Raw genomic sequence first — 22,893 nt, 5'->3', positions numbered from 1 at the left:
CACACACACCAGGCACACCACACACACACGCGCGCACGTGCACACACGCGCGTGCGCAAAGGCACATACAGCAGGTGCACAGAGACGATAGTGGCGAAGACGGGCACTGCATGTACAGCAGGCCACACACACTTTTTTTTTTTGTAAAACCAGTTGAAATTGCATTATATCATAAATGTACAAAAAGGTTTGACATCAGGAGGATGTCTAAACCCTAGAACTTTAAAACAGCAGTAAAAAAGTTCAATGCAAGATCAGGGCAGTGCTTAAGAAAAGAGCCTATGCCCTATCCATCAGAAACAGTAAAAGAAAAGCTGAACACAAGAAACATCCAAATCTCCCTCATGCACGGCATCATATAAGGACTGCCACAACGAGGCTCGGAAGAACTCGTAAGGGTGCTGAAGGGGTGAATTCAGATATGTATGATTTCGCTGTAGCCAGAGGGTCCATAAGGCCCAGTATCTGATCCAATGGAAGAAAAGAGAATACTGTGACAAAGAAGCTGATAAGGTGCCAAACATCCAGAAAAACTTGTAAAACCTGTGTGCAGGAAATCTGAGAGATAAAAAATAGGAGATCTTGTCTAGAAGGTTTCTGGAATATGAACAAGACCACAATAAATGCGGAGCACTCTCAGTAGTATGATGACATCTTGGACAAATAGGAGAGGCAATCCTTCTTTGAGCCAATTTCACTCCCACCGGAAAAATACCGACAATGCATCTCCAGAGAAAGAGTCTCTGTTTCAATGGCATTTTCAACTTCCATATCAATGTTAGTTTTGCTTTCCACCAAGCTAAAGACTTATCCAGATGCCAAAGAGAATTAGCATGCTGAGCAATCCATGGAGGTGGTAATATCAATCGATAAGCCTGTATAGAAGTCAATAGATGCAAAGATTGAGAGGATAATCTTGAACTTGAAGACTGAAGATGCCAATCTTGAAGCCTGTCTCTTACATCCAATGTTGGAATCGGAATGAAAGGGTGTAAGAGATCTGCAATAGCTTTCCATATAGATCTATGATGCATCCCAAGATTGTATTGTCGGCATGTTGCCGGAAAAGAAAGAATTTGCCCTGTAGTATCCACTACGTCGTCAATGAACCGGATGCCCAATTTCATAAGATTGTAAGCTCTGATTGGTTGTTGTACAGCAAGGGGAGAGTAAAAAACAGCACTCCAATGTATGCTTTCCATTCGAAGCCAGGAAGCTATAGAAGCAGGATGGGGAAACCATTTGATGTGAGAGAGCACTTTCTTCCAATCCTGAATCAAGGAAGTAGAAAATGGACAACCAGGGATTTTACCTTGAAATTTGCCAAGCACTACTTCCGATGGATCAACCAGCCAACGACCATAAGCATTTGTGCGCATCCGACCACACAGAATTGCCAACATGATAGACCAAGGCTGCTCTTGTTGAAAAAAGGTTTTGACATAGTGATCTTTCTTGCCAGCACATGAAATTTGATGTTTATAATATTCAAACCACCATGCATTTTTGGCGAGCAAAGCAGGTCCATTTTGAGCAACCTTAAAGCTTTTTTATGAAGCTTAGTTTTCCAAAAAATCTCCATGGCTTGAGACATAAAAGAAGAAAGATCTCGAGATGACCAATGTAAGAGAGGAAGGTAGAATTGGACATAAGCCAGAACAATGGACTGAACAATTCGAAGCCGTACATGTAATGGCCAAGTGGAGATCTTCCAATATTCTAATTTGTCCTTAATTTTGTTTAGCACCCAAGATATTTGTTGCTTATTTTTGATATTCCAGCCAATGGGATAGCCCAAGTGTCTTACTATGCTTTCCGGATAAATAATCTGGCCGGGCCACAGGATAGCATGCCAGTCACAATTCTTGAGAGGTAAGAGTTTTGATTTCTGAAAATTAATTTTTAAACCAGCTGCCAACCCAAAATCTGAAAGAGTATCCATCAATAGACGAAGCTCCAAAGGACTGTTCTTTGGCATGAAGAATGAATCATCTGCATAAGCCTCTGCAATGAAAGGCCATGAACCAGAAATCTGAAGCCCCTCTAACTGTCTAGTATCAACCAGATGATCCATGTAAAGAAGCAAAGGATGCGAAGCAATAGCATAGAACAGAGCACTAAGAGGGCATCCCTGTCGAACAGATCGTTCTAGAGTCCAAGACTCAGACAAATGTTTCCCTATAAAGCATTGAGCAGTGGAATCTGAATAAAGCCAATATATGACATTAACTAGCTTTGGCCCAAAACCAAGTTTAGACATGATTTGAGAAACATAATCCCACTGCACTGTATCAAATGCCTTTGCCACATCCACTTGCATGACCAAGACATCTTGAGCAGAGTATTTTGCATATTCCATTGCAATGAGAGTATTGGAGATATTATCATGTATATGCCTTCTTGGAACAAAACCATATTGCCTGGGATGAAGTCCATCATGAAGGATATCCTTTATCCGGTGTACCAACATTTTAGCAATAAGTTTATATATAACAGGCATCAAAGTGATAGGCCTCCAGTCATCCATTGTCTCACACAGGAGTTTTTTGGGAAGAAGCTTAACCAGACCATGCTTCCAAGCTGAGGGAAGATGTTGATGCTGCCAGGCTACATTAACGAGCTTCAAGATTGGACCCTTCAATTCAGCCCAGAAGGCTACAAAAAATTCAACCGTCAAACCATCCCAACCTGGGGATTTATGTTTACCCAAATGCTTGAGGGCTTCATCCAATTCTGTATCCGAAAAGGACATTTCCAGCATTGAAGCTTTTTGCACAGAAACAATAGGAGAAACAAGCTCAATAAATCTGCTCCGAGCCAATGCAGCCTGAGATGTAGAAGAAGATGGTAGAGAAAAAAGAAGCCGAAAATGATCCAAACATTGTTTTTCTAGCTGAGATAAAGTCTGGGTCCAAAGACCATCCGATTTCCTGACTCTCATGATAGATTGACTTTGTCTGTATGTGTGTAAGTTTCGAAAGAAAGATTTCGAGGAGCAGCCCTTATCTAGCATAGGTTTAACTCTAGCCCTTGTCTGCCATTTGGAAAGCTTGCGTTTATCATTAGCATCAATTATGGAAGAAGCACAAGACAATGAATTCTGTTCAAAAGCAGAAAGAGACCTTTGATGACTAATCTGTACAAAGGACTGCTTGTATGATTTTGCCCACTGGATATGTTGTCTGGTTTCTGCCATGTACCATCTTCCATATTCCTTAATGACATTTTGAATACGATGTACAAAAGAGTTCCAAGCAAAATCCAGATCCTCCTGAGCATGAGATAACAATGGCTTACAAGCCAATCTGATCATTTGCTGGAATTTTTCATGAGAAAGATATAATTGATTAACCTGCAAATATCTGACTAAAGAGAGCTGAATGTCATCCAGAGGCATACCAAAAGAAAGGTTGAGCCAAAGTGGAGTATGATCAGATAGTTGTTGAGAATAATCAGTCCACATTTGACATGTATAATCATCATATTGCTGAGCATGAATAAGATACCATCTATCAAGCCTGGCTCAATATTCTGTAAAAGCATTATGATGATATGTGAAACCCAAAACCGAAGGGTGAGTTGCTGTCCATAAATCTGCAGTATGAAGAGAAGAAGTCATATGTTCCCATCGCTGGATTTCAGAGGGAATCATATGGGATTTATGTGTGGTATTGTCCTTGCAGTGAGGGGAATTATCAAAATCACCACAAAGTAGAGCATTTGAAGACCAAGGATATTGGTTAATGGAGTCCCACATTTGAGCTCTGGAAGCTGAAATTTGAGAGGCATACAAGGAGCCTATTTCAAAAATCTCTCCATTGATCATGCATTGGATAATCATCCATCGGCCACAAGGATCATTATATGCTACACAGGGCTGCAGGTCATGCCTGGCTAAAATGCATAGCCCAGAGAATTGTCCAGATCCTGCATAAAATATATCATAGCCTGAAAAGAACCCATGCTGGCCAGCAAAAGAATGCTGATTATGCTCTTGCAGACACACAACATCAGGATGAGTATTGTTTATATAATGCCATAGGAGCCTCCATTTATGCTGATTGCAGAGGCCCTGTATATTATAAGAAAAACATTTAAGAGAAGTACGCATGAAAATATGTACAAGAGATGAACAGTCCTGAACGAGAAAGAGAGGCATCAAGCCTCTGCCATTGCCACAGGGTCTTGCTGACCCTCAAAATCCAATTCCCTGACTAAATCATCTTCTTCACAAAGTGGAATACCCTTCTTAACTGCATTGACCCATGCCTTTGAGATGGGGCTGTCCGAAGAGGTAGAAGGTTGACCAGGAGATGGAGCAGAAGCATCCCAATTGCGAGATTGGAGAGGTCTTTGTTTGAGAAGCACCGTCTTCTTTGCATTCTGCCAACCCTCGTGAGAAGATGAATTATTTTCCACTAGCTTGCTTTTTCCTTTATCCTTGTTTTGGGCTAAATTGGCTTGGTTCCCTGTAGGAACTGAAGGCTTTGCTCCTTTAGCTTCAGTCTTTTCCACATAAGTCTTTTGACCTCCTTTATTAGATGGCGGAGGAATGGCAGCCGGAGGAGGCGGATGAAGGATTGAGGGACACTCAGAAGCTAGATGCCCAAACTTGTGACAAGAGAAACAAGCTCCAGCAAAAATGCCCCATTTCAAAGTGAATTATTTCTTTCCCAAATTAACACCCTCAATCTCAACTGCAATAGAAGAGGGGGTTGGTCTATCAGTATCCCATAAGATGCAAAAACGATTTTTGTTACCTGTGGGACGAGGGGGACAGATCACTTGTCCCAATGTCATCGCTAAGCCTGGAAGCTCTGTTCTCATGTAATCTGGAAAATCAACGACTTCAACCCATACAGGGCAGTGATGTTTGATGAGATTCTGATAATCCTTATTAGGAGACCAGGGCATGATGTGCACCATTTGACGACCAAAAAATAAAGGGGACATTTCCAGCATCTTTTGTTTCGTCAATGCATCCAAGAGATGAACTTCATAAAATCCTCTGGAGGCAAAATAGACTCCTCCTACATAGCATCCACCCAGGAGAGAATTCACCCATTGTCCCACATCATTAGCCGAGGGTATTTTACCTGGAAAAAAGATGATGACTGCAGTTTGAGAGAGCTTCTTCAGAGGATGCACAAGAGAAGGCAACTTCATCTTGTAGGTGAGTTCCGGAGCAGGTAGTATCCATTCTCTTCTACTTTGTTGAAAATCCTCATTCAGCATATCAAAAACATAGGAAGCATCTTCAGATGAAGGAGCTGTGGGGGGCAGAGTTTCCCTTAATTGTCTTTTAGGTTCAGGAGAAAGAGCTCTCTTGATATAAAACTTGCTTGTTTCTGCCATCGAGACTATTCGATTCAGCAGAGGGCAGAGAACAGAAAAAGGGGACAGCTCTATGGAAAACTATCTTATACAGAAGGGAAAAAACAGTGGCCTGTTGGAGGAGCGCACACACACACACACACAAACACGCACACACACAGACAGTCTTATACACGTACGCAAGTCGCAGAAGACAGGAAGAAGAGCAGATTGATGATGATAAGACAGCGCAACTGGGAACAAGAGAAGAGAGCGAAGAGAGCTGCAGGGCCAAAACAGACCAGGAAGGAGTCCGACACAGTCCAGGAAGAGGCGCCTCACCACTCGTACTCACCCAGAGCAGGCGAGCAGATAGTCTAGGGAGCAGGCGAGCAGGTCTCCACCGCCGTCACCACAGCAGGCCACACACACACACACACACACACACACACACACATACATACATACATACATACATACATACATACATATATATATATATATATGTGTGTGTTCCGTACATCAAGGCTGGTGTGATGAGGGTGTCAAAAAGCCAACCCTTTGTCGTGGGCTCCTGGAAATGTGCGTGGAAGCATTGCCACTCAAGTAAGCTCAAAGCTGCATATCCCTATGTTACTCTAGCATGTGCTAGGGGAACCATGGTGAAGCGTGCACTACTGAAAGCGGCACCAAGTAGACATAGGATGAGACAATCTCTATAGGATCCCCTCTGTACGTGAAGCTCAATCTGGATGTGAAGGGGCGGGAGGTGTTGAAGACCATTACCTTGGTTTTACCAAGATTAACAGTGAGGTCTTGGGTGCTTTGAATGTGCCGGCTGGTATGGTTTGCCGGTTTTGGGCCTTCCTGATGACTTGATCCGCTAGGGCTTTGGTTTGGATGTCGGTTTGTTGGAGAGGTCAGTGTGGTTGTCAGGGCCAAGGGTTCTTGTTGTCAGAGAGGTCGGGATTGGCTCAGTGGTGTTGGTGTTGTAGGGGGGGAGCCGGGGCTTATGTTGTTGGAGAAGTCTTGGCCGGTGGCTTTTGTTGTGGTAACAGGAAAGCCTTCCTTCCTCTCTCCCACTCACTCTCTCAAGCTTTATCTCAAATTGGTCAAGCGCTTATACCATGACTGCAAATAGCCCAACAATGTGTTTTTGCCACATTTTACACCATAACTGGTGGGAGAAAGAAATGGGGGTTAAGGCACTTGACTGCGTGCAAAAATCCTATGAGGCATCCAAACGTCGCTGAAGCCCCTCGGCTGAATCTGAAAGGACGACAATGTCATCAGTAGGGGGTTCAATTTGCGTGCCACTATGGAAGCAGCCCCGCCTAATTTGTCAATGAAGCTTGAGATCGCATCAATGTAGAGCTCGCCTGCAACCCCTCTGCTGCCTTCCTTGCTTTCTGCAACCCTTCTGCCATCGGCATCCCCCCTCTTCTGCCCGCGGCCCTTTGCTACCCACCATTCCTCTCTCTTGCTTGCCATTCCCCCCTCTGTTGTGCCTTCTTCCCCCTGGCTGCCTCTTCTTGCCGCTGCCTACCTTGGCCTGCTGTGCCCGGCCTTGGTACTCTCCTTTTCCCGTTTAGACTCAGTGTTGGAAAGTTCTTCATTGTGTTTAATTCGGCCTTTTTCTCTCAGATTAGGAAGGAGAATATGAGGGGTGAGCAGCATATGAAGGCACCGAGCAGCAGATGGATGAGCAGAGGTGGGGCGGTGTTGAGCAGCAAGTGTGAGGGGCACCAAGCAGCAGACGGTTAGCCAGAGGGAGTGAATGGGGGTGGGGAGGGTTTGAGGGGGGTTTCATGATGCTCTGCGAGGGGCTGAGAGTGGAGAGGGTGCACGACCTGGCCAGGGTGTTGCGCATAGGGGTTACTAGGGGCGCCTGCACTGGGCGAGTAAGCAATCGGTGGGAAGGTGTGGTAAACACAACAAGGAATAAAGCTTGACTTGAGATCTGGGAAGGGGGAGTGATGGAAACTCAACCCCTCCCAAGCAGGATTGCCAGAATTTCAGCTACATCTGTAGCAAACCTTGATGCCCAACAGCTAAGGAAGGGTACAAGCGAACAAAAACAAATACACAAAAGAGCGACCTAAAGAAGCAATTGTATGATGTGATCTTCTTCCATTGCAAAAGGGGATATTCATATGAGTTTAAGGATACCTTCACACACGTGCATATGGGAAAGCTCACACACTTCTCTATCCTCTCTTTCATACATCAATTACAACCAATAATTACAGGCAACCTATCCTTCTACAATAATAGTTTAGGTCTGCTTGCTTTTCGTCATGCCATAGTTTCAGTTTGCTTGCTGTATGTCTGCTGGACAGTCAAATTACATTGAGAATGAGAAGCTGTTAAGGCAGCAGACTAACCGGGTTGCAAGCAAGGGTCAGGCAAGCTGACCGGGCAAATGAAGGACGACGGGCTAGGCAGCAGGCTGGTCAGGTATACCAGGCAGTGGGCAGTCCAAGCAGCGGCCATTCAGGTTGGGCATCTGTGGGCAAGAAAGGCACCAATATGCAGCAGAACAAAAGGGCATGTGGGCGAGGCTCAGGATTGCGACTGATGAGCCAAGGTGCTGAGGGGAAACGGGAGGTTCAACGAGGAGGGGGCAGACAAGAGAGTGCAGATGGAAAGGAAGAGGGGGCTGGGGCTCAACAATCTACTTGATAACCTTTTCTCTGTGCTTTTTTTTATTATTATTTTTATGTTCATTGTTGTTTTTGAACAAATGAAGAAACATATTTCTGTGAGTTAAAACTTGCTCTCGTGTTTTTTTCTCAAACCAAGTAACTATTCAGTGGTTGCATTTTGTTATTCTATTTTAATAAGGTATTTTTGATCTTGATTTTGTAGGTGACAACTGTGGGAGAAGAAACCTCATACAATCCACGGCTATCTAAAGACAAGGTATTTTATGCATGCGGACTTAGAAAAAACTCTTAGAATGTCTCATTTCTCGTGTAAAAGAAGATAACATCTTGAAAGGAGTGGGATCTGCAGCGAAGTAAGAACATGGAATGTGATGTTCCCATCTTGTAGTGTGGGTGGCTAGAAGAGATAAGGGCAAAGAGCCTCCCATGCGCGGAACAGGGGCTGCAAACTTGTCCTCAAAAGAGGTACTAAGATTCATTTGGTGTCAGTGTACAGGGCCTAGGGCTGGGTGAGGGACGCCCCACTAGGACGGTGGGGGGGGGTAGGGGGGGTGGGGGCTTACTTCATGGTAGGTGCCTATTTTGGCTGTGCTGTGTCTCAATACAATTCTAGGTAGCTGTCCGTACTGCTGGTATGGACTCATAGATTCCGCGCCCTTATTGGGGCGATTATTGACATCTTTATAAGCAGCCCTGTGCGTGCCTCAAACACTTGCACCATCCGAATCTTCCTTTGCTCTACCTGTAGGTTTCTATGGTGCTTAGGACTGATCTCTCTTTTCAGAAGGCCAAGCGGAATTGTGCATCTCTAAACTTTAGGAGGAGAGGCCTCTCCCTGGTCATATCCTTCCCTTCTTGCCAATGATTAATGAATGGGGCCTCATCAATACATCTTTGCATGCATAACTTCTCCCTATCCTGCAGAAGGAAATCCCAGTTACTGTCACATAGAGAGCTCTTGTCTCCCTATGCTTCTCCTCTTCAAGCATAACTACTTCACCCATTTGGAAGCTTCACCCACTTCCACTTTGGTGGCCTGTATAACCTGGCGTATCCCTGCATTCTCCTCCTTAATTTGTTTCAGATTAAGTTTTAGGGCCTCCTGTTGAGACTCATGAAGCTGCCTGCACAATTTTGCAACAACTTCCTTCAGGACAATGATCTCTGTCGCGAGGCTTATCTTGGTTTCATGTTCTTCTTCTTGCAATGATGCAAGGTCTTTGTAGGCATCAGGAGTTCTACTGTGATGGCTGAGTTTCCAGCCTTATTGTAATCAAAGCTCTCTTATAATCAATTAAAAAAATACCGCAAGGGACGCCACTGCGTTTTGGGGCCAATCGGTGTCCGTGTACTGTTTGCAGGAGCACTCTAGCTCCCCCTGTTTGTTTTCCTTTTCTTGGTCCTCAAAGGTGTTGAAGTGTTTTGTGTCAAGTTTGTTTTTGCACCGCCCTTTGGTTTCGTCTCTGAAGACCAACGCCGGTTTACAATAAAAAATAAAAACTGAAGCGGATCCCAATGCCATGTCATAGGGTTAGTTGTATTCTTCTCCAAACCCTCGGCTAAGTCTGAGATTAACACAATGTCATCAGCATATAATAGCAATGTGGGCACCACTGTCTGTGCCGATGGTGAGCCACAAATGGCTTTGTTCAAAATATTTGCAAGAATGGGAGCCAATACTTGGTGCCCGTGGGCAAAGTGTTCCACGTGTAGATCCTTGTGATCTTTTGTTGTCCCATTAGGGAGCTTTCTAAGATCCCTAGTGACATTGAGAGAATCGAAGAGGTAAGATGTAGGCCGAGGGATGTGTGACATTTGTGGTCTAGATTGGTGTGGCACATCATACAATTGTCGTGCATAGGCTTTCCAAAGGCTAGGGTCTATGATGTGTAGGGGTTCTTTTTTTTTCTCAAGAATGCACCAAGCTTTTGAGTTATCCTCATGAAAAAGAACTAGTACAACTCCTGTTCTCATCTGGCGAGAAATGCACGCTTTTTTAGACGAGTTAGTCTATAGAACATGCCATGCTTAGTTCCGTACGTCGTACGGATCTGGCCGTACGTACCAATCGTACCGTACGGTACCGTACGTATCCGTACGATCAGGTACGAATTTTGCCGTTTTCTGCCCGTTGGAAGTAGCCGTTTTCTGCCCTTTTTTTTTGGCCGTTTTCTGCCCGTTTTTTTGGTTGTTTTCCTTTCATCTCTCCTGAGTCCTTCTATAAAAGCCTCAAGGACCAAGCCTCTCCTCCATCTACTCCAAGCCTCTCCTCCACCACCCCTCCATCTACTCCAAGCCTCAAGGACCAAGCCTCTACTCCAAGCCTCTCCTCCAAGCCTCTCCTCCACCCTCCTCCAAGCTCTTTCCATCCCACTTGAGCGTCTACTCCAAGTTCTCTTCCTCCAAGCTCTTCCCATACTTCATCTTCTCTACGCTCTCTCCTCTACTCCACGCTTTAGCCCTTCTCTTATCCATCATGCCTCGGGAGAAGCATGAGGCTTTTGATTTGCATTGCCTCAATGTGGAGAAGGACACCAAGAAGTCCAACTCCCATCATTGGACATGCCGATATTGCGGCAAGTCATACACCAGTGGAACAACAAGGCTTCTCCAGCACCTTTCAAAGATTGGGGGACAAGTTGCCCCGTGCAAGGAGATTCCGCAAAGCATTGCCGATGACATTTCGTGGAAGATGAGCGGCGGCTCAAATTCAAGTAGAGGAGCATCATCAACACACGCACCGGCACCACCATCGGCACATGATGAAGCGGCCACCGGCTCTTTCATTGGTGTATCCTCCACTGCCACTTCCACGGATGCACGGTCCGCCTCCGCACCGGGCAAAAGGCAAAGGGTGGTGGAGCGTGAAGGGGTGCAACCCTCTCTCCACCGAGTCACGGGTAGTGTGAGAGGTTCGGTTGCATTCCTTAAGGAGCGGCAACGCCTTGTGGAGATAGAGATTGCTCGCACCATTATTGAATGCAATCTTGCCTTCAATGTACTCCAAAAGGAGCAATGGAAGAAGATGGTGACGGCAATTGCGAATGTGGGCCCATGTGAGGGCTGGACGGGGGTCTCTTACACGGCTATGCGCACGAGGAAGATTGATGAAGAGAAGGAGAGAATTGATCGAGCCCTTGACCCGATTCGAGCCGAGTATGGATGTTCTATTCTCACAGATGGATGGAGTGATCAAAGGAAGCGTGGCATTATCAACATCCTTGTGTCTTGCCCGCTTGGCACATACTTCTTGCGTGCGGTTGACACCGGGAGAAGGGGGAGAAAGACTACCGGGAGTTTCATCTACCGCCATATTAGGCAAGCAATCATAGAGGTAAGCATTATTTTACTTAAGTGTGGTTGATTTTGTCATTTGTGCAAAGCCCTCAACTCATATGATTTATCTACCATGTAGGTTGGGGCTCAAAACGTGGTGCAAGTCATCACCGACAATGCATCAAATTGTCGACGCATGGGCCGCTTGCTTGAGGAGGAATTCCCCACCATTGTGTGGACTCCATGTGCGAGTCATTGCATTGACTTACTCATGGAGGATGTGGCGAAGCTCGGGTGGGTGAAGAGGATTGTGCAACAAGCTACATCTATTGTCAACTTCTTCATGCTAAAGGTGAAGGTGCTTGCTATGTTTCGTGAGCATAGCAGGCTTGACTTGAAGAAGCCATCGGCCACCCGCTTTGCCTACATGTGGCTGGTTTTGGAGCGTCTATACGATGTGAGGCCGGCCCTTCGCCAGACAGTTGTTTCCACCATGTGGAACGAATGGGATGAGCACGTCACTGAAGAGGCCAAAGCCATGCAACGCTTATGCCTAGAGGAGAGATTTTGGACTAGAGTCCGAGCAATTGTCATTGCTATGACTCCATTCTATAGGCTCTTGCGGATGACAGATTGCGAGGGGTCCAGCATGGGCCTTCTTGTCCACTTCTTTAGAGCTGCCCTTGTGGAGTTGGAGGCTTGCACAGACATTACATTTGACGAGCGAGCACAAATCATGGAGATTGCACAGAAGAGATGGAGGTGGATGCACAAACCAATCCACGGGTTTGCAGCATTGGTACATCCAGCCTACAAGTCTCCAGTAGTTTGCACCGATAGGGAGCTTCACAAGATCGGGATGCATATATGCTTCGAGCTGTGCCAGTTGATGAGCACAATGCCTTTCTAGAGGAGTTGGGCTGCTATGTTGATCAGAGAGGTCAAACCTCCTTTTCGTCTCCCACTTGTTGGAGGAGGGAGTCACTTTTGAAGCCCTTTTTTTGGTGGGACAATTTTGGGTATGGACTAGAGCATCTCCAACCCATAGCCTTAAGGGTCCTAGCCCAGGATTGTTCTACGGGTGCATGTGAGAGGAACTGGAGTTCCTATTCTCTCATACACACGAGGATACGCAATCGACTGAGCACACGACAGTTGGAGCGGTTGGTTTACTGCCGCACTAACTTGCGCATAATGCAGGGCATTCTTAGTATGGGTAGTCCCAAGCAGGTAAGTGACAAGTCTAGACTCTAACTTGTCATGACTCATAACTTTTAAGTTTTGTGTACACTGTACAGACTCTAACTTTTGTGCCTTAATGTGTAGGTCAATGTTGACACTTTCACGTTGACGAGTGAAAACTTTGCAAGTGTCAATCAACAACCTGATGAGGAGGAGGCAATCTTCATGGAGCTCTATAGTGAGCTTGTGGCGTGGCAGCAAATACTCGCAGCACCAGGAGTCAGCATGGACGGGGCCGAGCAGTTGGAGTTCATAGGCCTCCGCCTTCGACATCGGCAAAGGGTGGCCTTCGCACATATGTGAGGCGGGGATCCTCGAGCTCCAATCCCCGCCTTCATGATGATATTCCATTGCCCCCTCATGATGATACCCCACTGCCTAGAGAGCCCTTGTTTGATGATGATGGCAACCTACTTAGCGAGAATGATCCCTAGAGTGTCTCGTCCACCTTCGAAGAGTCCTCTTCAGAGAACTCTCTTGATGGACACTCTAGTAGTGATCGTGTTGATGATCATGCAGATGTTGGTGATGATGTAGACTTTTGATATGTTATAGCTCTCTAGGCATTGGGCATCTATCTCCTCCTAGCCCATCGATGATGTATTGTAGTATGTAGTATCATGTATGTACGCATGTTGGCGGTCGCCCATGCCATGAGTTTTTGGCCTATCCTTTTGTAGCAATTTTGTACTCTAATGGCATGATGACATTATGTTCATGGTTCTACTATTTTGTAACTTCTTGTCTACAATTTTTAAGTTTAGGAAGTTTTTTTTTTAACGTACTAATATCGTACCGTACCTCAAAAAATTTCAAGGTACCAATTAGTACCGTATTTTATCGTACCTTACCGTATCGTACCTTTCGTACTAACTAACCATGGAACATGCATTGAACCTCACATGCTGAAATCAGCTTATATTAGATGCGCTCAAGTGGGTGAAGGTGGTGGCAGGGGGTGTGGGCCCGTTATATATAAGTGACTCATGCATAGCCCCCATCTCCAAGAATATCGTATGCTATTGCATTCAGCATATCCTGGTTGGCCCTCTGGAGGCCTATCTCAACCAAGTCAACCTCTGACAATGTTATTGCATGTCCCTGGAAGTCATATGTCCGTACATGTTCCCCTGGTGTCCATACATTAAAGTCTTCCAACAAGAGGACTTCTCCTTGTTGGGATAACTCTGTAGTATCTGCAAATAGTGGTGCATACGGGGTCTCCCATCTCCCTGTCACCATGCATGCAAATTCTGATTTCTCTGGTGAAAACTAGCATAGTACAATATGCATCACTCTCCAGCCAGGCCTAGCTAATCACATTCACATAAAGCGGGCCATCTGACCACTGTGAGCATCTGTCTGATATGAGCAAGCATGCCAGTCCTCCTAAACCACGCACCACTCCAATGGTGGTGGGTGTCTCTCCTCTGAAGGCTGATTCCCGTATGTATAACCCGCCACCTGGCTTTGATGAGTTTCCATGTAAGAGATGATATCTCTGTGTATGTCTCCTGTGAATCCTCATGTGTCCTACCCTAGAATTCCATTGTGCTATGTACCTGGACACTAATCCGCTGGATTAAGTCATTAATTTATAGATTAGTGTTGATGTCAGAGGTGAGGCAGCCTGCTATAAACAGCCACTAAGCCTGTTTTATCATTGCAAGAACCCTAGCCAAGTATTTGCTCTGCTAATCCCTAATCCCAGGCCCCCCCTAACCCTGCTGGATTAGGTCCCTAATCTGTGGTTCAGTGTCTAGGTACATAACACGTAATTCCATACTGCGCAGCATCCTCAATGTATCGATGGTCTCATAGACCCTGAGCCGTCATGCGGGGCACTTGTCTGCAATGATTACCCTGAGCCGTCATGCGGGGCACTTATCTGCAATGATTACCCTGCCATTCCAGTAGATTGCCCTTTCACCTGCTTTCTTGGCCTCCCCATGGACCATCCCCGTTTTTCGATGCTTGACGTGCAAGGGTATGAGATCATCTCCTAGATAGATTTTAGTGCCTCAGAGAGCTGTCCTCTTTTTAGGGAACACGCCTCGTGGTGTCTGGTCTGGGAATCTCAGTATGAGGGGTTGTTTCCTCGCATCTTTCGGCACATGCCATGCACCCATTTTTCTGCATAGTGTGTCGCCATCTTCCCTAGGCGCGGGGCCTTTCGTGAGGCCAACCACCTGCACATTTAGCTCTTTGCTCTTTCGGCGTTTTTCCTCTTCCAATGTAGTTGTCATGATGGCATCCTAAGAGGGCATGGCAGTTTTCTATTACTTGGTTACCTGCATCCATTTGTCATCAAGGTCCTTCTTGGCAACCTCCACCCATTTGGATGTTGTTGCCTCAACGTCTGCATGGAGGTTTTGGTTCTTGGCTGTGATGACCCTCTTGGCCTCTTCCAAAGCAGCTTGGAACTTTGCATTTGCCTATTCCATTTCCAATGCAAAGGCTTGTCGTGCAAATAATTCCCTCTCCTCTGTGGCAACATATGATTTCAGCACATTACATGCTGCCATATATGCAGCCATACATGTCTTTCTTACACCTTCCTTGCATTGGAGAGAGAAAGAAAGAAAAATTATATTAAACGTCTTCAAAAGACCCAGTGCGTCTATGCGACCATAAGTGATACAGTAGTGTCCATGTAATCTCATCATGGTACAAAGAAAACAAAGACTAGAGCTGTGAGCTGGGAATGTCAAATCCGAGCCATATGATACAAAGTGGGACCATCATCATCATACAACCTATGAAGCTAACCCCCCGGTAGGGGGAGGGGGCCGTCAAGGATATCGAGCACAGATCCGCCGGGCACGGGAAGGTGGCTCTGTGCCTCTCCAAGATCTCCTCAAGTTGGGGCTGATGCTTGTGTTGCTGGCAAGGTCCAGGGAGTCTAGGGCGTCGGGCTCGCGGTAGTGTCGTGGCCTGGTGTAGAGTCATGCCAGAGTGGGGTCAAGCAGGGGGGTTAGGCACTCAAGAATGTGTGGCTTGACGAGGCTGTGGGTATGTCATCCATGGCTGGTGGGGCGTCCTCTTGTGGTCGGAAGAACTGAGTGATGGTCACTTGGGGCCGGGGTGGATGTCTCCGATGGGGTCTCGACTCCCTAATCAGTGAGTCTCTATGACCATGAAGCTCTAGTAGGAAGAGGCCCAGGCACCGTTGATCTGGGTACATTGATCTGGGTAATCCATGATCCTGGATAGGGTCTAAACCCTTCTCTGAGAGGGAGTGGAACCTCCCTTGAATCTCATAATATACGGTGCTTCTGCATATGAAGTGCTCCTCTGACTCGACCTCCTGCTTAAGGTCCTCTCGATATCTTGACTCGCCACAAATAGGACACTCTTGAGCCATCGCATGTATCCCACGGAAGAGAACACAATCATTCATACATGGATGGATGGATGCGAGTATAATCCAAGCCTCAAGGAGATGTCACAAAGTGCCTTGCTTGGTCTCTTGAGGTTGGCAATTTATTCTCCTTTGGAAGCATCTTCGACAAAAGCCTATCGACAAAATAATCAAATACATTAATATAAAAATTAATTTCTTCTTATATATCTATAATGGAAGTAGACAATTTATGAAAGTAGAAAACTCACTTGAGAAGTGCATTCAAACTTGCATTGCTCCATCAATAGATTGTTTGTAAGTTGAGCAGGCACATAGTGCATATCCTCTCCTCACGAAGTATCTGCATGGCTCTCCCTGTCTCTATCCTCAGGCGCTACGATGACACCTGCAGTGGCCCACTGCAATTCGCATGGCATGTGACATGTATATGTCAAGATATCTGGCTCTTAGTATGAAACCATCCTCTGTAAGCCTCATGAAATTATCCATGTAGTACTGTCGTTTGTGTCAGATTGGCTCATGTGTTGTGATCCAGGTATCCTGTATGTATAGTCCCAATAAATCATATCTGATCACTCGGTTCCTATCATCCTGAGAGAGCCTGGTGAATGGGGAGTCCGGGTCATACTGGAATGGGGGGAGGTGATCCATCCTGAGTCCTTGCCTCGTGAACCAAGTGCATACTCGGCTATACCATGACTCATGCCCATCTGTTGCTAGCTGCTGTGAGGACTTTAGGGCGAGCCTCGGAAGTCTCCATGGGGGCATGGCACTGATCTTGTGAATGTATGTGACTATCTGAAAGAGTGCCTCTACTACCATGGGTGTTGCAGCAAACTCTGTTAGGATAATATCATGTGGGACCGATGGTTTGCTGCATATCATACGGGAGATCATCACGACGTGAGGCCTCTCTATCCTTGGCCATTTGGCCACTGTAAGATCAGGTGCCGATAAGGGTGCTCCATACATCAATGCCGGAGTGACCAAGGTGTCAAATAGCCACGTCTTGGTCCTCGGCTCTTGGAAGTGGGCCTAGAAGCTCTATCTCTCCATAAGAGCAAGAGAAGCATACCTTCGCATCAATCTAGCCTCTGCAGAAAGCAGCATGGCTCATCGAGAGGACCGGTCCTGTAAAAATGACTCCCAAGTACACATTTGAGTATGCAATCTCCATTGGGCTGCCCATGTAGGTGAAACTCAGTCGAGATGTAAAAAGAGGGGATGTGTTGAAGACCATAACCTTGGTTTTCCCAAAATTTATTGTGAAATCCCGCTGTGCACAAAAGTCCTATAATGTGTCAAGATGCCCACGCTCACGTCACCTGATACATCTTTTGACATGGTATCAAAGCCTCCCTCTCCTCTTTGAGCTTCTCCAATTCGTGCTGAGGATGCCTGTTTCACTCCGATAGTGCTGTGTATGTGAAACCGGCCTTCAGAAACTTGACGGGCGGTGAACACACTTTAATCGCTTTATGAACTGGAATAATAAATTTGGAAGAAGAAGAAAATGAATAAGTGGAGCTAGAGTGCTCCTGCACAAAAGACCAATTGGCCCCAAAGCGTGGCGCCCCCGCAGGTATTTATTTATAACTCAAGGTCGGCATAGCCCTTGTACAATTCCCAGAAGAAATCCCCTTCATCCACGTAGAGGAGATCTCCTTGAATCTTTCACCCAGCTTGTGTTGTGGGATACAAGAGCCTTGGCCCCTTATTTATACAAGTTTAGGGGTGAAAAGCTATGCTTTTCCCCCTTAGAAAAATCTATTACAAAGGCTTTTTCAAAAAGACTATCAAATAGTTTTTTTCTCTCCTTTTATTTTTATTTAAAAAAATATACATGGCGAATAGCTTTTCGAAAAATCACACCCTGATTTTGTTTTGGGCTGCCCGGCGCTTTTCGCTTGCTTTTCTCCTTTGCTTGTGCGCCTATCCACCTGTGTGGCAGCCAGCCGCCATCGCTTCTCTCTTGCGGGTGCGCCAACCTTGAGCTTCGCTTCGCCTCTTGCTTGTTGCACGGTGACTTCACGACTAACTGCCCATCGCCTCTCTTGCGCTTGCTGCACGACGCTTCTCTCTTTCTCTTGCTTGCGTGCCTGCCTGCCCACGTGGCAGCAGCCAAGTGTGACACGTAAGCTGCTTGTACCAGTGCCACGTGTCAGTGCCACCTTGAGAGAGAAAGGAGGTACACCTACAACAAGGTAAGAGAAACACACATATACATGCACATGAACAAACACATGAGCATGCACATGTGTACACACACACACCAAACATGTATCTACATCCACACACATGTACAAACTTACACATGCATTTACAGGTAAACATGATTAGTGAATGCTAAACAGGTTTAAAACATAATTACAATGCTTAAGAAAAAGAGGTAAAATACTCAGTCCTGTTACATACCCCCCCTCTTAAAACAAAGCAGTCGTCCTCGATTGTTCATTCAAAGGATCTACCAACTGAAACAGAACCTAAGAGAGCAACGAGAAAGCTATGTCCTGCCAATTGAAACAGAACATCTAAATAACATAAATCAAGAGCATCTACCTCGTGAGTAGTCATGTCCCCCTGGATGCTTTACCTGCTCTGCTCATGGCCATCCCAAAAGACCCACAATCAGCAGTACATCATGAACATGAGTAAACACTGATGCATATCAAACGAAAGTCTAGAATAGGCGTCCTCATTCTCTCAAAAGATTCGTATATCCACGAATCAAACCATGTGACTAGTACACATATATCATAGAAATCCCATAGGCAGATATACTGTCAGTTCAGTATCTCGGGTGTGCTGATAAGAACACCAAGCGACTTCTAGATCTCATCCAAGTGAACTCTATGACAAAGGCGAGGAGTCACCCCCCTCTTGAGTAACAGGTAGAACTCCAGAATCCACAGCCGAACCTGTTGAAGCACTTTCTAAGGTAGGCTTCAAACCAAAAGCCTCGAGGTAAAGTTGTATCCTCGGTGAATCTGCCAAGTCACCCTCCTCCATCCACTTCGAATCCATAGGTGAATAGTTCACAAACTTCACCAAATATCGACATGAAACTTTCCCTCATTTTTCTTTCTTTATGTGCCAAAATCTATTCCGGTTGAAGAATCTCATCAAGTTCTTCTACCTCTGGTTGTGTCTCATCAACCTGATCTGTAGGCACCTCACCTCTGAAAGGTCTAAGAAGGCTCACATGAAATGCATTATGAATCCTCCAATGATCCGGTAACTGAAGACGATAAGAAACATCACTCATCTTCTCAATCACTTGAAATGGCCCATAGTACCGCATACTCAATTTAGGATATAAACTCTGTTTACCCTTCATTTTCCTGAGTCTAGCCTTCTCAAATCTCAAAAGCACCCAATCACCCAAATCAAAAACCAACAATCGACGGTGAAGGTTTGCTGCTTTCCTCTGGTTCTCTTGAGTCCTTTGAAGAGCCACCTTGACCTTCTTGTAAGCCTCATCCATATTCTCCACAAAACGATCTGCCTCGAAGATCTTATCTTTTGTATGCAGGATCGGAGGTACTTTCTTCCCGCCTGCCACAATCTCGAAAGGTGCCTTAACTGTCGAAGTGTGAATGGTGTTGTTATAAGCAAACTCCACCAAAGAAAGATATTTTTACCACTGTTCCTTATGATCCAAAACATAACACTTTAGAAGATCCAATACAACTGAGTTGGCAATTTTCGATTGCCCATCTGTTTGTGGGTGAAAAGACGATGAGAACTTTAATGAAGTCTTCATGTTCTTGAACAATGCTCTCCAAAATAAACTTGTCATTCAAGGATCTCGGTCACTAACAATAGATGTGGGCATTCCATGGTACTTGAAGATATTTGTCAAAAATATCCTCACCATTTGCTCTGCATTAATCTTCTTCCTAACTAGAATGAAATGAGCTTGCTTGCTGAAATGATCCACGATAGTCCAGATGCCATCATTCTCACTCTTTGTCCTAGGAAGATCAAAGATAAAATCCATAATAATACTCTCCAACGGTCTATCTGGAATAGGCAAAGGATGAAGTAACCCAGTGTTGGGTTTTATGCTGTGTATGCACCCAGAGAGTGCTAGTGATTATCAGTAGGTTACTGGGGCACTTTTTACTTCAGTTAGTGGAGGTTTTTTCCCCAGTTTTAGCTTAGTTTCACTTATAAAGGTTTATAAGTGATTTGGTCCACCTAGCACTATTTATGGCCGGACCATGTGAACACACTATTAGGTCACATCCTTTTATGTGGCTATTGTACTTCATTTTATCACAATCAATACATGAGCAGTCGTGTTCCTCTCTCTGACTCTCACGCCTCCTGTTGAAGTGCCTTCCAAACCCTAACCCTAACAGCTCAAACCCTTCATTTTGGTATCAGAGCAGGTTCGCCTAGCTGTCCGTACAGGCCATAGCCATCAGTTCGTGCCTGCCATCAGTTTGCCTGCTTTCAGTTCAGCTGTAGCCACTCCAACGTAGACAGCCGTACAGGTCCACGCCATCAGACTGCTCTGCTCCGTACACAGTCGCCCAGTACCTGCAGCTCTGTACAGTACCTGCAGAGCAGGCGACCAGCAGCACCTGCTGCGTATACCTGCAGCAAACCAGTGTCCATACAGGCGACAGCTGTTTCCGTACAGCAGTCGATCAGTACTTGCAGCCTCATACAGTCGCTTCTCCTCCGTACAGTACTCTGCTCTGGACAGTCTGCTCCGTAAAGTCGCCCAGTACACTGCTATTGTTCCGTACAGCCTTCAGCCGAGTGTACCTGCAAAATCACATTTTTGGTAAGCTTTACATGTTTTGAAATTTGGGCATTTTCTTTGTGAAAGTTTTCTGGCAGATACAGGGAGGTTTTCTTGCAAACAAATCTCTACAGGCTTTTGCAAGGCTTTGGGTGCAGTAATTTTGGGCATTTTGGCATTGTGTGAGCCACTTTTGTTGCTCTACTCGGTCAATGGTGCATTGTGTTGCACATTCAGAGGATTGAGAGTGCAGGCATATTTGGGTCAGTTGTACTCAATGGAGTACAGTTGCTTTCAGGGTTGTTGCTTTTGGGTTTTTTGATACACAAGTACAGCATTGTGCACTGGCATAATGGCAAATCAACAGCAAAGTGATGTGTTCACGTACTTGTCTAAGGAAGACAAGTTGGATGGCATGAATTACTCCTTGTGGAGTTTTATGCTGAGAAATGTGCTCGTGGCAAAAGGTCTTTGGGATTTTGTTAGTGGTGATGAACCACGTCCAGGTCCATTGGCTCCAGAGACTCCTCCCCAAGGGGGTGCTCATGGAAGAGGACAACAGGCACAGGCACCAGGTCAGTTACTGCCTGTTCAAAGAACAAATGCTCAGAAGACATGGGATGCCAAAGATGCACAAGCCTTGTCACTTATTGCATTGTCAGTACAGAGGTCTATTATACCTCATATTCGTTCAGCTGGCTCTTCACGGAATGCATGGGTGACTTTGGAGCAAATGTATGCTGCTCGTAATGAGGCACGGATCTCATTTTTGAAAAGAGAGCTGGAAAATCAAAAGATGCATGAAGGAGATGATATGTCTAGCCACTTGAACAAGTTGCAAGATTTGAGAGAGCAACTCATCAATGTGGATGAGATTATTCCTAAGGCACAGCTTGTATCCACCATCTTAAACTCTTTGCCAAGATCCTACTTGGCTTTTCATACCTCTTTGAACCTCAGCATGAGGAATGCTGTTGAGCCCCTAAAGTATCAGGAACTTGTTGCTCTCTTGTTACAGGAAGAGCAAATCAGGAAGAACATGAACATGAACACAAGTGCTGAACAAGCATTTACGACAGGTCAAAAAGGGAAAGGCAAGTCTCAGCCAAAGAGTTTCATCTCAGGATACCAAGAAAGGTGATGGACAGCCCAAGAAGAAGGGCAAATGCCATTACTGTAAGAAGCCAGGTCACTACATCACAGAGTGTAGGAAGAGGATTGCCAAAGAGAAGGCAAAGGAATCTGGAATGTCTGTAAACGATGCCTCTAAAGCTCCTCCAGAGACTGCTTCATTTGTTGAAGACAGGGATTACTGTTTCTATACATGCAGTTATGATGCCTCTTGGTCTTCACAGGCACTCAGTGTGACTGAGCATGCATGTACTTGGTATTTTGATAGTGGTGCTTCAAAGCATATTACATCTCGCAGGGATTTGTTTTATAATGTATGCCCTGCCCCTGTTGGCAAGACTGTACAGTGTGCCAATAATGCTTCATATCCAGTTCGTGGCATTGGGGAGATTCAGCTCACAGCCATTGATGGCTCTATTCTTCGCCTTACAGATGCCTTATATGTACCAGGGATAAAGAAGAATCTGTTGTCCATTTCTTCTTTAGCACAGTGTGGTATGCAAGTCAACTTTGATGATGACAAATGCATGGTCAGAGACAAAGCTAATGCCTTGACCTTGATGCTTACTGGTACATTATGTCATGGACTTTATCAGTTGCATGCATTTCAGCCAGTGGATCAGTCTGCTTAAAATGCATTCACTCTTACTCCAGCTATGGTTGATGCGGAGTTATGGCATGCTCGCATGGGGCATGTAAATTTTGGTAGTCTTATGCTTATGCAGCGACATAACATGTTGACAGACCTACCTCTTACGGAGAAGCCTCCAGATCACATATGTGAAGGATGTATTTTGGGAAAAATGCATCGGTTTTCCTTTCCACGTGATCAGGCTCTACGAGCAACTGCAAAGTTGCAACTTATACACAGTGATCTTTGTGGTCCCATGCAGACGAAGTCATTAGGAGGTTGCTTCTATTTTGCTACATTTATTGATGACTTCTCTCGTATATGCTGGGTCTATCCGTTGACACGGAAATCACAGGTATATGATGCATTTTTGACCTTTGTAGCACTTGCTGAAACAGAGTCAGGATGCAAGGTTAAGACTCTCCGTTCTGACCGAGGGGGGGAATACGTGTCACACATGTTGAATTCCTTTCTTGAGAGTAGAGGTATCAAGCATCAGTATACTACTCCTTATACT

The 22,893-nt window shown here is 45.4% G+C and overlaps 1 protein-coding gene across 3 annotated transcripts in view; it reads left to right on the top strand.

Annotated features, from left to right (window-relative positions):
- The window catches only part of LOC147632910 (persulfide dioxygenase ETHE1 homolog, mitochondrial-like), a 199,163-nt gene that overhangs the window by 155,007 nt on the left and 21,263 nt on the right, over positions 1-22,893 (top strand). For all 3 annotated transcript variants that reach the window (XM_086807832.1, XM_086807830.1, XM_086807831.1), the window contains one exon: positions 8,182-8,235. In XM_086807832.1, coding sequence (XP_086663958.1) covers positions 8,182-8,235 — 54 coding nt within the window. The remainder of the gene's footprint in view (positions 1-8,181; positions 8,236-22,893) is intronic.

The sequence above is a fragment of the Cibotium barometz genome, chromosome 13, assembly GCF_041138505.1.
Source record: "Cibotium barometz isolate CiBa-2024 chromosome 13, ASM4113850v1, whole genome shotgun sequence".
Lineage (NCBI taxonomy): Eukaryota > Viridiplantae > Streptophyta > Polypodiopsida > Cyatheales > Cibotiaceae > Cibotium > Cibotium barometz.
Note: the sequence above shows the minus strand (reverse complement) of the source record. Positions and strands in the feature narration are given on the sequence as shown.